This window comes from Portunus trituberculatus, chromosome 15, assembly GCF_017591435.1.
Source record: "Portunus trituberculatus isolate SZX2019 chromosome 15, ASM1759143v1, whole genome shotgun sequence".
In the NCBI taxonomy this organism is placed as follows: domain Eukaryota; kingdom Metazoa; phylum Arthropoda; class Malacostraca; order Decapoda; family Portunidae; genus Portunus; species Portunus trituberculatus.
In genome coordinates, this window is record NC_059269.1 from 7,249,074 (window position 1) to 7,261,137 (window position 12,064).

Sequence of the window (12,064 nt, forward strand, 5' to 3'; positions counted from 1 at the left end):
CTTGAAATAGTTTGTTAAAGGAAACGGAAAAACAAAAAAAATCATGTATTTACTAGTGAAGGTGATGAAAGAGGGTACATACTGACTAACTCTTGCATTAGTGAGGTTGATAGAATGTGTTTGAGAACAAGAGTACTTACTTATTTTAACCAATAGTGCTCACCAGATTTTGTTACCATCACTCAATACTGATTACACTCGGCGTCACCCTAACTATCACCACAACCTCTCTGTTCGTAGACTCTCAGTGCTGACTCGACCTCAACACCAGCACCACACCATCTCCCAAACCCGTCTCGTAGTACTGACTGTAAACATATTCTCTCTCTCTCTCTCTCTCTCTCTCTCTCTCTCTCTCTCTCTCTCTCTCTCTCTCTCTCTCTCTCTCTCTCTCTCTCTCTCTCTCTCTCTCTCTCTCTCTCTTCTCTTCTTCTTCTTCTTCTTCTTCTCTCTCTCTTGGCCAAGCAAAGTTCCGGTTTGGGAAAATTATGAGCTGCGTAGGTGTATGAAGTTTATGTCTCTTGATTTTAGTGTTTACCATACTACTGCTGCTACTACTACTACTACTACTACTACTACTACTACTACTACTACTACTACTACTACTAGAGAGAGAGAGAGAGAGTTAGGAGTACTTCAAAAACTTGGGTGTCACGTCTGATATTGCTGTGCTGGTCATCGTCACCGAGCCACACCGGGGTGCTTTTTTTTTTTTTTTTTTTTGTGGTATCAGTGGACGCGAGGTCCGCCGTGGTCCCTGTCCATCGTTTTAGTCTCCCAGAGTGACTGGTGACTGCATGTAAGCGTTCCAATAGTCTCGCTGGTACAAATGTTTCGGTCTGATCTAATGTCCATACCAGAGTTATATTCCTTTTTTTTTTTTTTTTTTTTTTTTTTTTCCATCAGATCTTATGAAGAGAATTTACCAAACTTTTTGCATGATACTCTTTCTCTATTACAAAGTATAAAACATTCAGTAACCTCTTAAACCACTTTTTCTTTTCCTTTAAGGAGAACTGGTCTAATTATATAAAGCTCTTCTTGTAAGACTTCTTGCACAAGAAAGCTTCCAGTTTTGTTGCATAACCTTGGTAGTCTTTGATTGCACAACATTCTGATTGCAAGTGTTGTTTGAACAGGCAGGCTTTTTTTATAAAATATTTGTCAAAAGATTTAGGATCCTATTCTGTAAACTTCTTTTCTTCGTCTTTCGTTATATTGTAGAAAAAAAAAACTTCATCATCGTTGCCGGTAATTGTGTTCTTAATATCTTTTATGTGCAACCCTTTTAACCTGAACACTATTATCACATAGTAGATTTTGTTATTTCGCTTAAAAAAAACGCGAATGTTGTTTTTTAATGATTTCTCCCACAATGGTGACCACTCGGCTTCATGCCGGCTTAGCCCATCTTGCCCGGGTGCAATTGAATGTTCACTTAATATTGCAGCACTTTCGCAGCAAAAACTCGTATAACTTATCTTGATGCAGGAACACATCCTTGTGGGACGCCATTAGCGACTGGAGGCCACTCAGAAGCCATTACGAGTCTGTGCTTATATCCGCTGCCCAACGTAACACAGTTTCTTTGGTTGGCTGTAATACTCCATTCTGTGATAATGGGCATTATTGTAACTGACAAAATTTTCTCTTAAAACTCTCAAGTTTAGTTATTAGTCACAATAACCGAGGAATTCGATGTCGTTTGTGGAAAAAAAAGTAAAGGAGGGAGGTAAAGAGAGGGATGAAGGTAAGAGGGAAGCTGGAGGGTGCATAGGCGAGAGGGGCGGGGCAAGGTAAAGGAGGATGTAGGGTAGGTATGGACAGGGGGGTGTAGCGTGCAGAGGCTTGTGGCTAAGGTGAAGTTCCAGAGTGCGATAGCTGCAACCTTGAAAGAGGAGGGATGGAATGGCAGGGATGGGAGTCGAGGGTGGTCAAGGAGACTGGTAAACGATAAACCCTTAAAAACAGCTGCTGTACTCACTCAAATTAACACTCTCTCTCTCTCTCTCTCTCTCTCTCTCTCTCTCTCTCTCTCTCTCTCTCTCTCTCTCTCTCTCTCTCTCTCTCTGCTGCCCCTTCCTAACAAACTGCGTGTTGTTTCACTAAATACCGTGCCTTCATGCTCTACCTCACCTGTCATTAGTAGAGGCCGTGCCAACACATCCCACGCCACACTTACACCACCACTACTACCGCCACCCCTACCACCACTAACACTGAATTTTTCAGCACATGGTACCATAAGAAAAAATGGCTATGATATAGTAACTAACTCGTGTTTTTAGACCAAGTTGTATTTATTTATGTTATTAAACATTTACGTCTGAACCACAGAGCATACAGGCACAAAATCAGCCACACTTTTGAATATGCACACTAGGACGAGGTTAGTACCAGCCATTTGTTACGAAGAAGAGAAAGAAAAGCAAGAAGAAAGGAGAGCAGCGCGGGGGTAGAACAAACATGTGGTGTATGGTGGAGTGTATAGTGGTGATGAGTTAAGAGAGTGAGAGTGAGAGGGAGAGTGTATGCCGCTGTGCTCTTTTTGTTTCGCCATATTTATCATTCCTGAGGATCGCCTTCCTTTTTCCCAATGTTGGATGAATGGCCTTGATTCCTCAACATTTTACTTTCAGTACAGTATGCTCATCTATTGTGTGTGTGAGAAAGATTGTTTTGTATTAATCTATCTTTCCTTTCTTTTCTTTTCCTTTTGTAACTTCTGCTATTACCACTACTGCTACTATTATTACTACTGCTACTGCTACTACTTTTGCTGTTACTACTACTACTGCTATTACTCGCTTTTCCATCAACACATTTTCATAACCCTCCACATTTTTCCACCAAACATTGACAGTTCCTTGGTTTGTGTTCCTGTTTCTCATCTCTTTAATTTTCCTTTATATCCTCCTTTATTTTTGCTTCTCCCAATTCGCTTCTATTTATTCGGTAGTTTCCTCCTTTTGCCTATCTCTTTAATGTCACTTTTCTGTATTTCTCTACTGCATCCGCCTTCTCGTTGTGTGTGTGTGTGTGTGTGTGTGTGTGTGTGTGTGTGTGTGATAAGTATGCGTGCATTTTCCCCCCTCCACCCTTTCCCCTCATCCACTTGACATCTCTCTCTCTCTCTCTCTCTCTCTCTCTCTCTCTCTCTCTCTCTCTCTCTCTCTCTCTCTCTCTCTCTCTCTCTCTCTCTCTCTCTCTCTCTCTCTCTCTCTCTCTCTCTCTCAACCCAAGCGTTCCTATACACACACACACACACACACACACACACACACACACACACACACACACACACACACACACACCTCGTAAATTAAGTATATCCGGCTGCACTACGGAAGGGTGGTGGTGGTGGTGGTGGTGGTAGTGGTGATGGTGGTGGCAGCGGCGGCGGCGGGGAATGAAGGGAGGTGCTCGATCTGCCACAGGTTGGGGGTCAGTGTGGCGTGGCGGCAGATGGAACGTGGACGAGGGGCTCCCCATAACCGGATGGGCTGAGGAGATGAGGTCCTCCTCCTCCTCCTCCTCCTCCTCCTCCTCCTCCTCCTCCTCCTTGCATCCGTATCCCTTTGAGAGAGAGAGAGAGAGAGAGAGAGAGAGATGAATTGCGTAATGAGGTCTTTGCGTTATTTTTTGCGGTTGTTCATCATCTTGTGTGTGTGTGTGTGTGTGCGTGTGTGCGTTTGTTTGTGTTTGCACATGTACATCTCTTTGTGCATATATGTACAAAGAGGTGTAGTTTGTATGTGTGTTTGCGTGATTACATTTGCGTATCTACATAGATTGCCAATGCACTTATGTAGTATACAAAATACTTTATGTAGACTGCAAGCCGAGTGAGCACCAGCGATAGCAGCAGTGTTGCCATCCCTTCAATGGCCTCAGTAATCGTGGTCGTCGCCCACGATCACCACAGCTATCGTGGTCAGTGATCATTCCCCTCCCTTACGCTGCACTGCAAGACGACAAACCAGCGCGTCCTGGAGGCCTCGCAGGGCAGGCGATGGCAGGAAGGGAAAGGTAAAAGCTTACAGCTCCTCCAATAGCGGCTTAAAGTTGCCGGTAATGAGGTAGAGGCTTCTGCCACATTCCGTTTAATAACAGGGTTCCCTTAATGAAGGTGAACAGAGATCTAAGGCTGGGGCCTGAGGGTTGCGATAATGACACTGTGGGTGTGGGTTAGCCGGGGTTATTAGCAAGGGTAGTGCTGCCTGTGGGTCGCACCACTACTCCCTCTCCTTTGTGGGTCGATGCCTGGCGTAGGGGTGGCGGCGAGTGGAGGGGCGAGGCGAGGCGAGGCTAGGGGACCGTGTTATAACTACTCATCTTGTGGATATTACCCCTCCCTGTGGTGCTTAGGAGTCGTTGGAGACGTCGCCCCTCCCTGCTTCAGTGCGGAGACGCCAAAGACCTGTGTGTCGGAACAAGGCTGTCTGTAGGTAGTTGTGTTGGGGCGGTGGTGTACTCGCAAGCCCAGGCCGACCTGCCCAAACCACCCACTAAAGAGGCAGTGTCGCAAGGTCTGTAGTGATGTCGAATTCGTTATAGTGAATATTGGTACTCGTTCTTCCTTGTGCAAATCTTGTACTTTCTTCATCTCAGGTCATCACCCCTGCCTTGCTCACCCGTGGTCACCACCCGTCTTTATCCCTCTCCCTCCCTCCCTCCCTTCCTTCCCCATCCGGGCCAAAACCTATGATCATCACCCAAGGAGCTCCCTCTCTCGTCATCACTCACGTCCCCGCCCCTAGGCACCCGACCTGAAAACCTCCTCCTCCTCCTCCTCCTCCTCCTCCTCCTCCTCCTCCTCCTCCTCCTCCTCCTCCTCCTCCTCCTCCTCCTCCTCCTCCTTCTTCCTAGCCATATCTCACTCTATGCATTGTTCACCTGTCCTCTACACCCAGTGCCTCCCCTCCCGCAACAACCTGTCTTCCCCCGCCTTGCCCATACCTTCGCCACACTGTCCCCATGCCTTATACCCGCCCTCGTGTTGCCCATAGCTACTCACCCAGCCAGCACCCACCCGCGTCCACCCTACTCACTCGACAGCCTTCGTCATCCCACCCTCCCCCTTCTCATGTACCTCAGTTCCCTTCTCCCAATTAGTGAGGGCCCAACTGACCCTATCCCCCGTTTATTCCCCCCACCCTCATACCCTTTTTGGGGCCCCACGTCTTCTCTTCCCCCCTAATCGTGGCCGTCAGACCCAACCACCCCACACACCCTACACCTCATGTGCAACCCGCCCAGCCTGCCCGTTCCTTGCGTCGTGGTCCTCCTCCTCTTCTAGTCTCCAGCCAAATCTTCGAGGACAGCTAGGAGGATAAGGGCGGGGACATCAACAATAACTACAGCAGCAACAACAACGTGTGTGTGTGTGTGTGTGTGTGTGTGTGTGTGTGTGTGTGTGTGTGTGTGTGTGTGTGTGTGTGTGAAATGAAGGTCACAAGTGGAGTCATTTGTGTCTGAGTTGTTTACGATCGTCTCATTGTGTACGATTATACATACATCCATACGTAGGCCGAGAAGAAACATGGCCGGTCTTACCTGATTGGCTGGCCTCCTCATGCCCTTGTTCTCCTTCTCTTCCTCCTTATTTATCTTCTGTCGTATTCTTCTCTCTGCGTTAATACTTTCTAGTTTGTCCTGTTCATGTGCGTGGTCTTATCGTAAACATGCGAGAATTCGTTTGCTTAGTTACCTCTTATTTTTCGAGGATCACGACGGAAAGGTGTGTGTGTGTGTGTGTGTGTGTGTGTGTGTGTGTGTGTGTGTGTGTGTGTGTGTGTGTGTGTCTATATTTGTGTATGTGTATGTGTGTGTGAGCGAGCTTGTCTGTTCGTTGATACTATTTTCATATATCATGATAATCACCACTAAGTGATATCTATTCTCTTGCCGCGCTCCCTTCCTGGTAACTTTTTGTCTGTCTGTCTGTCTAGCTGGCTGGCTGGTTGGCTGGTTGGGTCACTGATTATCTAGCTGTTTGTGTGGTTGTCGTGGTGGTTGGCTGGGAGGCTGTTAGGTTCACTGGTTGACTGTCAAGCTTTCAGGATCGGTGATTGTTTGCCAGGCTGTCCATCTGTCTGCCTGGGTGCCGTGAGGTCAGTCATAGTTCTTTGTTATGATGGCGATGCGATTGTAGACATATTTAAACTAAATGTGCCTCCGTAGAGCTTGTCGTCATTATTGGTGAATAACTTAGTCGAGGGTCACGTGTTGGACTCGTGAGCGCTAGTTACATGCCTGGCGGAGACCTCGGAGGTCATACAGTCCAATCTGCGGATAAGGCTGATAACTTGCACACAACACACACCCCATTCTCTTGTACAAGAAGCGAAGTATCTCCTCCTTCATCAGTGTACACAACGTTTTGAGCGGGAAGCGAGTCACTCCTCTCCCAGGTGCTAGGCAAGGACATCGTCACGCAGCTGTACAGAGGTCGTGAAGCTACGAGGATGTTGCACGATTAAAGAAATGAGTAAATTAAAAACATTTGTGTGAAGCAACATTTTCTCGTAAAGATATCTTAGTTTTATCCTCTTTGTTGTGATTGGTTACACACACACACACACACACACACACACACACACACACACACACACACACACATAAAATATCATGTGCTTTTGTTATGTAAGAGTGAGTGTCTGGCTGTCAGTGCGTCCGTCTGTCTGTCAGTATGTCTGCCTGCACGGTGTACCTCTCGTGGTATTCTTAGTAACCTGATGACTAATTGTGGTTGTGTGTGTGTGTGTGAGAGAGAGAGAGGGAGGGAGGGAGATAGAGAGAGAGAGAGGGAGAGGGGGAGAGGAAATAAGGGCGATATCTGCTTATAGTGGTGGTAGTGGTGAAGGACCTTGTAGCTGCGTTGCGGGGTGTTGTTAGCGAGGCCTTGAAGTGTCCTACCGCTAGAATAACTTAAATATCAAACGTCTTAGGATAATATCACGGAAATGCACATACTCGTAGATCGGGCGTCGTGTCCTTCAATATGACGCTTATTTATGTGTGTGTTACCCGAATGAATTGATAAGCCATCCTATACATACATAGACCACTTGATAAAGAGTACAGAAAGTCGTTGTGTCCGAGAGTAAGCATAGACTATTGATTGTACGACTGTAACACAACACCGTCGACCGATACCTCACCCCTGTATACTCGTTGCCCCGTGTTCTTCTTATATCAAGACACAACTATTTTCATAAGTCACACGTAATTCCATCTCTCGTAACGTTTCCGCTTACTAATAAAACGGAATCACCAAACTGTTACTGGAATGATTAAAACGCTCTTGGTACGCCCATATAACTTCACTTGAACAGAATTTTTTTTTTTAAGCACTCAAGAGTAAGTTCCTCTTTTTTTTCTTGATAGAAGGCTAAGTGGCTCGTGGTGATGTTATTTCTATATGTTGCCCACCATTTTGTTTTCAGTTTATTGCAAGTAGTTCCTAAAAAAAGAGTAAAAAATGTGCCTTGGAATACAATAATAGATAAATGTAATATTAGTCAGGCACGTAAACTTTTGAATGCGACCGAGATAGAAACGAAAGCAGAAATGAGAGACCTTAAATGCAATTACGCCCGTAGAGGGTAGGAAAGCCGCCCCCTCCTGCCTTGCCTGCTTACCTGCTTACCTGCTGCTGCTGCCGTCCCCTAAAAAAGAAAAAAAATAAGCGAGTGGCGATTCATGCTTCCTGTGCACCCCCTGCTCTCTCTCTCTCTCTCTCTCTCTCTCTCTCTCTCTCTCTCTCTCTCTCTCTCTCTCTCTCTCTCTCTCTCTCTCTCTCTCTCTCTCTCTCTCTCTCTCTCTCTCTCTCTCTCTCTCTCTCTCTCTCTCTCTCTCTCTCGGGCTCGCACACAGGAAGTTAGGTAGTGTTGCTAAGATTAACCTTCACGGTGCAGTAATACGCGCGACGCCATCCTGGAAACAAGAAAAGATCGATCATGGCCTGGACTGTCGACTTTTCTGGCGCTGAACTTGCTTTCATAGTACAGTGTTCTTGTTGATATTGTCGGCATCATTACTGACATTGTAGGGTCTTGTTGTCTTAGAGGAGATGCATACTGTGTTTCTTTCAGCGTGACTGATGGCGTGTGTCCTGTTCATCCAAGTACTTCTGTGGCCATTGAACAGTTAACTTGCAGGTGTTCAGTGGAGGAACTTTAGGCAGACGTTGGGGTGGTGGTGGTGGAGGCATGTTAAGAGAAGGCGCATCCCCCTCTCCTTCCCCCTCCTGGTATTTTCTCCCCCCACACACATCCTACCTACGCCCCCAAGGCCCACTGACACAACCCTTCTTCCTCACAATTTGTACGGCTCCCTCCCTACAACTTTTTGCGTTCCCCCTATAGTCCATTGCTCTACGCGCCCGCAGCCTTCCCCCATCTACCCTTTATCCCTCCTCCTCCTCCTTCTACAGTCGCTTCTCTCCCACAGACTCTTGTATTATCTTGGGGAGAATTCTTATTCTTCAGTAGCATGGAAATGTCTCTTCTTGGTGTCCTCTCATTAGCTAAACCTGGTGTATAAGGAAGAATTACTTTATGTTGTAGTTTTGTTGTGATCTACTTAGGATAGTGTCGTGAAGTCGTCTACGGTGCAGGGTAAGTGCGGCATTTCTGCGAGTATCAATTTCTACTGTTTTCCCTCTTTCTTTTGAGTGCTTCCCTTGAAATCCCTATTTTAATCTCACTTACTCTTAACTCTCAAACTCATAAAAAAAAACTCAGCCACCTAGCTGCATTTCTCTAAAAATAGAAGTCTCTTTTCCTTTCTCACTACTGTCACTGCTCATTACCAGCTTACTTTATGCCATGGGCTGACTCCCTTCTCTCCTCTGTGTGTCGTGTCTCGCCACCTTAATAAGAGGACAAGACGCTGCCCTCCATCATTTTCTTACAGTTGCTTCAGCTTCGTGTGTGCGAGAGTAGAGGTAGTTACAGTACTCCTTCACCTCTTTATCCGAGCGTGTTTTCCCAGAGGACTTTTGTTAGTGTTTGTGTTTTCTTGAGACCTATTCGTGTTTAGGATGAAAGCGCGGTCTCTCTCTCTCTCTCTCTCTCTCTCTCTCTCTCTCTCTCTCTCTCTCTCTCTCTCTCTCTCTCTCTCTCTCTCTCTCTCTCTCTCTCTCTCTCTCTCTCTCTCTCTCTCCCCACCTGTCCGTTGACATGAAGGGGCATTACGATTTTTTTCTTCATTGTGGCGTCATTCTATTAATTTGGACGCCACCCAATCCGTCATTTCTTTCAGCGGCCTCGATGTGGCCACATTTTACCAGTGTTCATCTACATCCTTCCCTGTGCCGTCTTTCTCCTTTGGGTGTTAACCTGTCCTTTCACGGGGTAATTTGCAGGTGCGACTTGACGATCACCGCCGTGGAGCCCCCCCGCCCAGTGACGAAGCGCGCCCGCTGTACCCTCATCCTGCGACGCGGGTTCGTTCATAAAGCTTTGTTGCTTTTTCTGGCCTGCTGCTGCTGCTTCCCTTTTGCTGCTCCTGCTGCCATCGCGGCTGCAGCTGCTGCAACTACTGCTTGGTTGTATGCTCACTATAAGGACTGCACGGATTCGTTTACTTTGCCAAATTAACCATGCTGACGACACAACTAAAAAAAGAATAGATCAGATCATATCGTTCCTTATATACCTGGCACTTTAAGAATTCTTAGTCGTTAGCGAACGTTTGACCTCGACTCCGTGTAGTTCTGGCCATCCCGAAGAAAGGTGATACTAGTGTTTCCACACCCTTCTGTCCCTCAATAGTGGTCTATATTTTTTCCCTTAAATTGTTGCAGAACCTGTTAGTGGTAGTGTCGCCCTGAGGAGTGTGCTGGTTACACTAGTAGGCACGATACCCATCACCCGGCGCACCCTGAAACGTGTAGTTTTTTGTAGTTCCCTTGACTACTACAGGGTTAATGTAGATTTGATTCCCACTGACTATGGTTTAGTGATAAATCCTCCCTGAGCTCCCTCCTCCCTTCCTGCAACAGGTACTACTTACTTATTATAGAGTCGTCACAAGTATCCCCTCCACCTGTAGGCTGTTCTGTGTTATGGATACCGCCCCTTTCCCTTCACATGTACAAACTTTAGACGTCAGCATTGACCTTGATAAGTATACGTAAAACTTGCTCCATGACCTGTTTTGTGTGGGGTGACTTTTTTTTCCTTCCGTCATGAGATCAGGTGTGTAGGCGCGTGCAGGCGTTGTCTGAATATGAACACCAGGGGATGTAAGACACACGTTTATTATTTGTAAGGGAAAGAATCCTTGTCACTCTGGAAAGAGATGAAAGAACGTTAAGGTAGCTTTAGAACACAAGAAGTTACATTGACATCAAGAACAGGAAAGAAAGGGATGGATAGTGACGCCGAATATTAACCACAGATAGGAAAGGTATTTATTCCTTTGGATTTGGGAATTGATGAATAAATGATAGTTTGGAGCTGGGAATACTTAAGAGAGAAAAGAGAAATATAGAATAACTAACATCCGGAGATATTAACATAAGAAACACTGACGAACGAGAGAGAGAGAGAGAGAGAGAGAGAGAGAGAGAGAGAGAGAGAGAGAGAGAGAGAATTAACCTCAATGATATCCTTAGAGACAGTTAGCCTTGAGGTACAGTAAGCGAGGTGCCAGATCAGATACGTTCGTTTGTCCTCTTCCGTCACGATATTGAGGACATTTTTGTGACAAGAAATAATGGTGGTCCTTCCTGTGTTTGCCAAGAAGAGGCGAGGAAGTGTCAGTAGGAAGGCAGACTAACGCGAGATTCTCCATACACGTAAGTCATCTGTGTCCATTGTACTATAGATCTTGACCACGTGAATGAAACCATGCTCTTGTTAAGGGAGGACAGAACTGCGTGAAGGCATAGGTGTTTGTATAATTGGGATTCTTATCGTTATCATTATTATCACTGCAGTCTTAGCAGTTAGATTAGAATTCAAGAAGTGGGTTTATCTTCAAGTTTAAAAGTTCAAACTGTTAATTGGCAGATACTAGACAATGTATACGAAGTTGTTATTACACAAAAAGGCCTGCTGTGGATAAAAAGTGTGTGTGTGTGTGTGTGTGTGTGTGTGTGTGTGTGTGTGTGTGTGTGTGTGTGTGTGTGTGTGTGTGTGTGTGTGTGTGTGTGTGTTTCAAGGATGCTTTTTACTCCACTATTTTTTTCGTAAACAAAATGTATTACTTCCAATTTGATTATCGAAAACTTTTTTTTCCTGTTTCCTTCCTTCTGTTGTACTACATACATACTTGTCAGCTACGCTGCATTATTCCTCGAAAACTCCCATCCTTCCTTATACAGTGCTGCTCTCTTTCCGCATTCCCCCTTCGTACCTCCCTATCTACTTTTGTTCCCCTTTCCATTACCAAAGTTTTTCCGCGTGATCTGCATTGAACTGTTACCCACCACCTACACACTCGGTAGACACAACAACCCCGCCAACTCCTCTCTCAGCATCCTACTTTTGCTGCGTCCTCTTATGTATGTCTCATTTATTTCCTTACAGATGGAACAGACTGGAATGAGTGGCACAGGTACTTGTAAATCTGATTTTTCTTTTTTTTATTTAACATTATTTCCTTATCTTTTAGTTACACGTATTTTGTGTGCATATATATATATATATATATATATATATATATATATATATATATATATATATATATATATATATATATATATATATATATATATATATATATATATATATACACACACACACACACACACACACATTTTTCCTTTTATTCTTTTTCAACATTCTCATCACTTAATTTATTAACCAGTCTCCTGTAAACCTCAAGTGTTTCCTCGTGTGTGTGTGTGTGTGTGTGTGTGTGTGTGTGTGTGTGTGTGTGTGTGTGTGTGTGTGTGTGTCTACCATTGTTACCAAGAGATTTTGTTCTTGTTTTTGAGGAGTGTCGTGGTGACAGTTTTATGTGTGTTGTAGTGAGGGAATACTTACATATGTAGACTTGTAAGTACGAAAATGTGTATCTACGTATATCGTTACCGCAAAGGATGTATTTC

The 12,064-nt window shown here is 45.1% G+C and overlaps 1 protein-coding gene across 4 annotated transcripts in view; it reads left to right on the top strand.

Moving 5' to 3' along the window:
- The window catches only part of LOC123504105, a 77,160-nt gene that overhangs the window by 36,285 nt on the left and 28,811 nt on the right, over positions 1–12,064 (top strand). For 2 of the 4 annotated variants that reach the window (XM_045254418.1, XM_045254417.1), the window contains exon 3: positions 9,371–9,451. The exons of 1 other annotated variant lie outside the window; for it this stretch is intronic. In XM_045254418.1, the coding sequence (XP_045110353.1) occupies positions 9,371–9,451 (81 nt within the window). Of the gene's footprint in view, positions 1–9,370; positions 9,452–11,540; positions 11,569–12,064 lie in introns of all 4 variants that reach the window. One more of the 4 variants, XM_045254421.1, reaches the window with a different exon arrangement.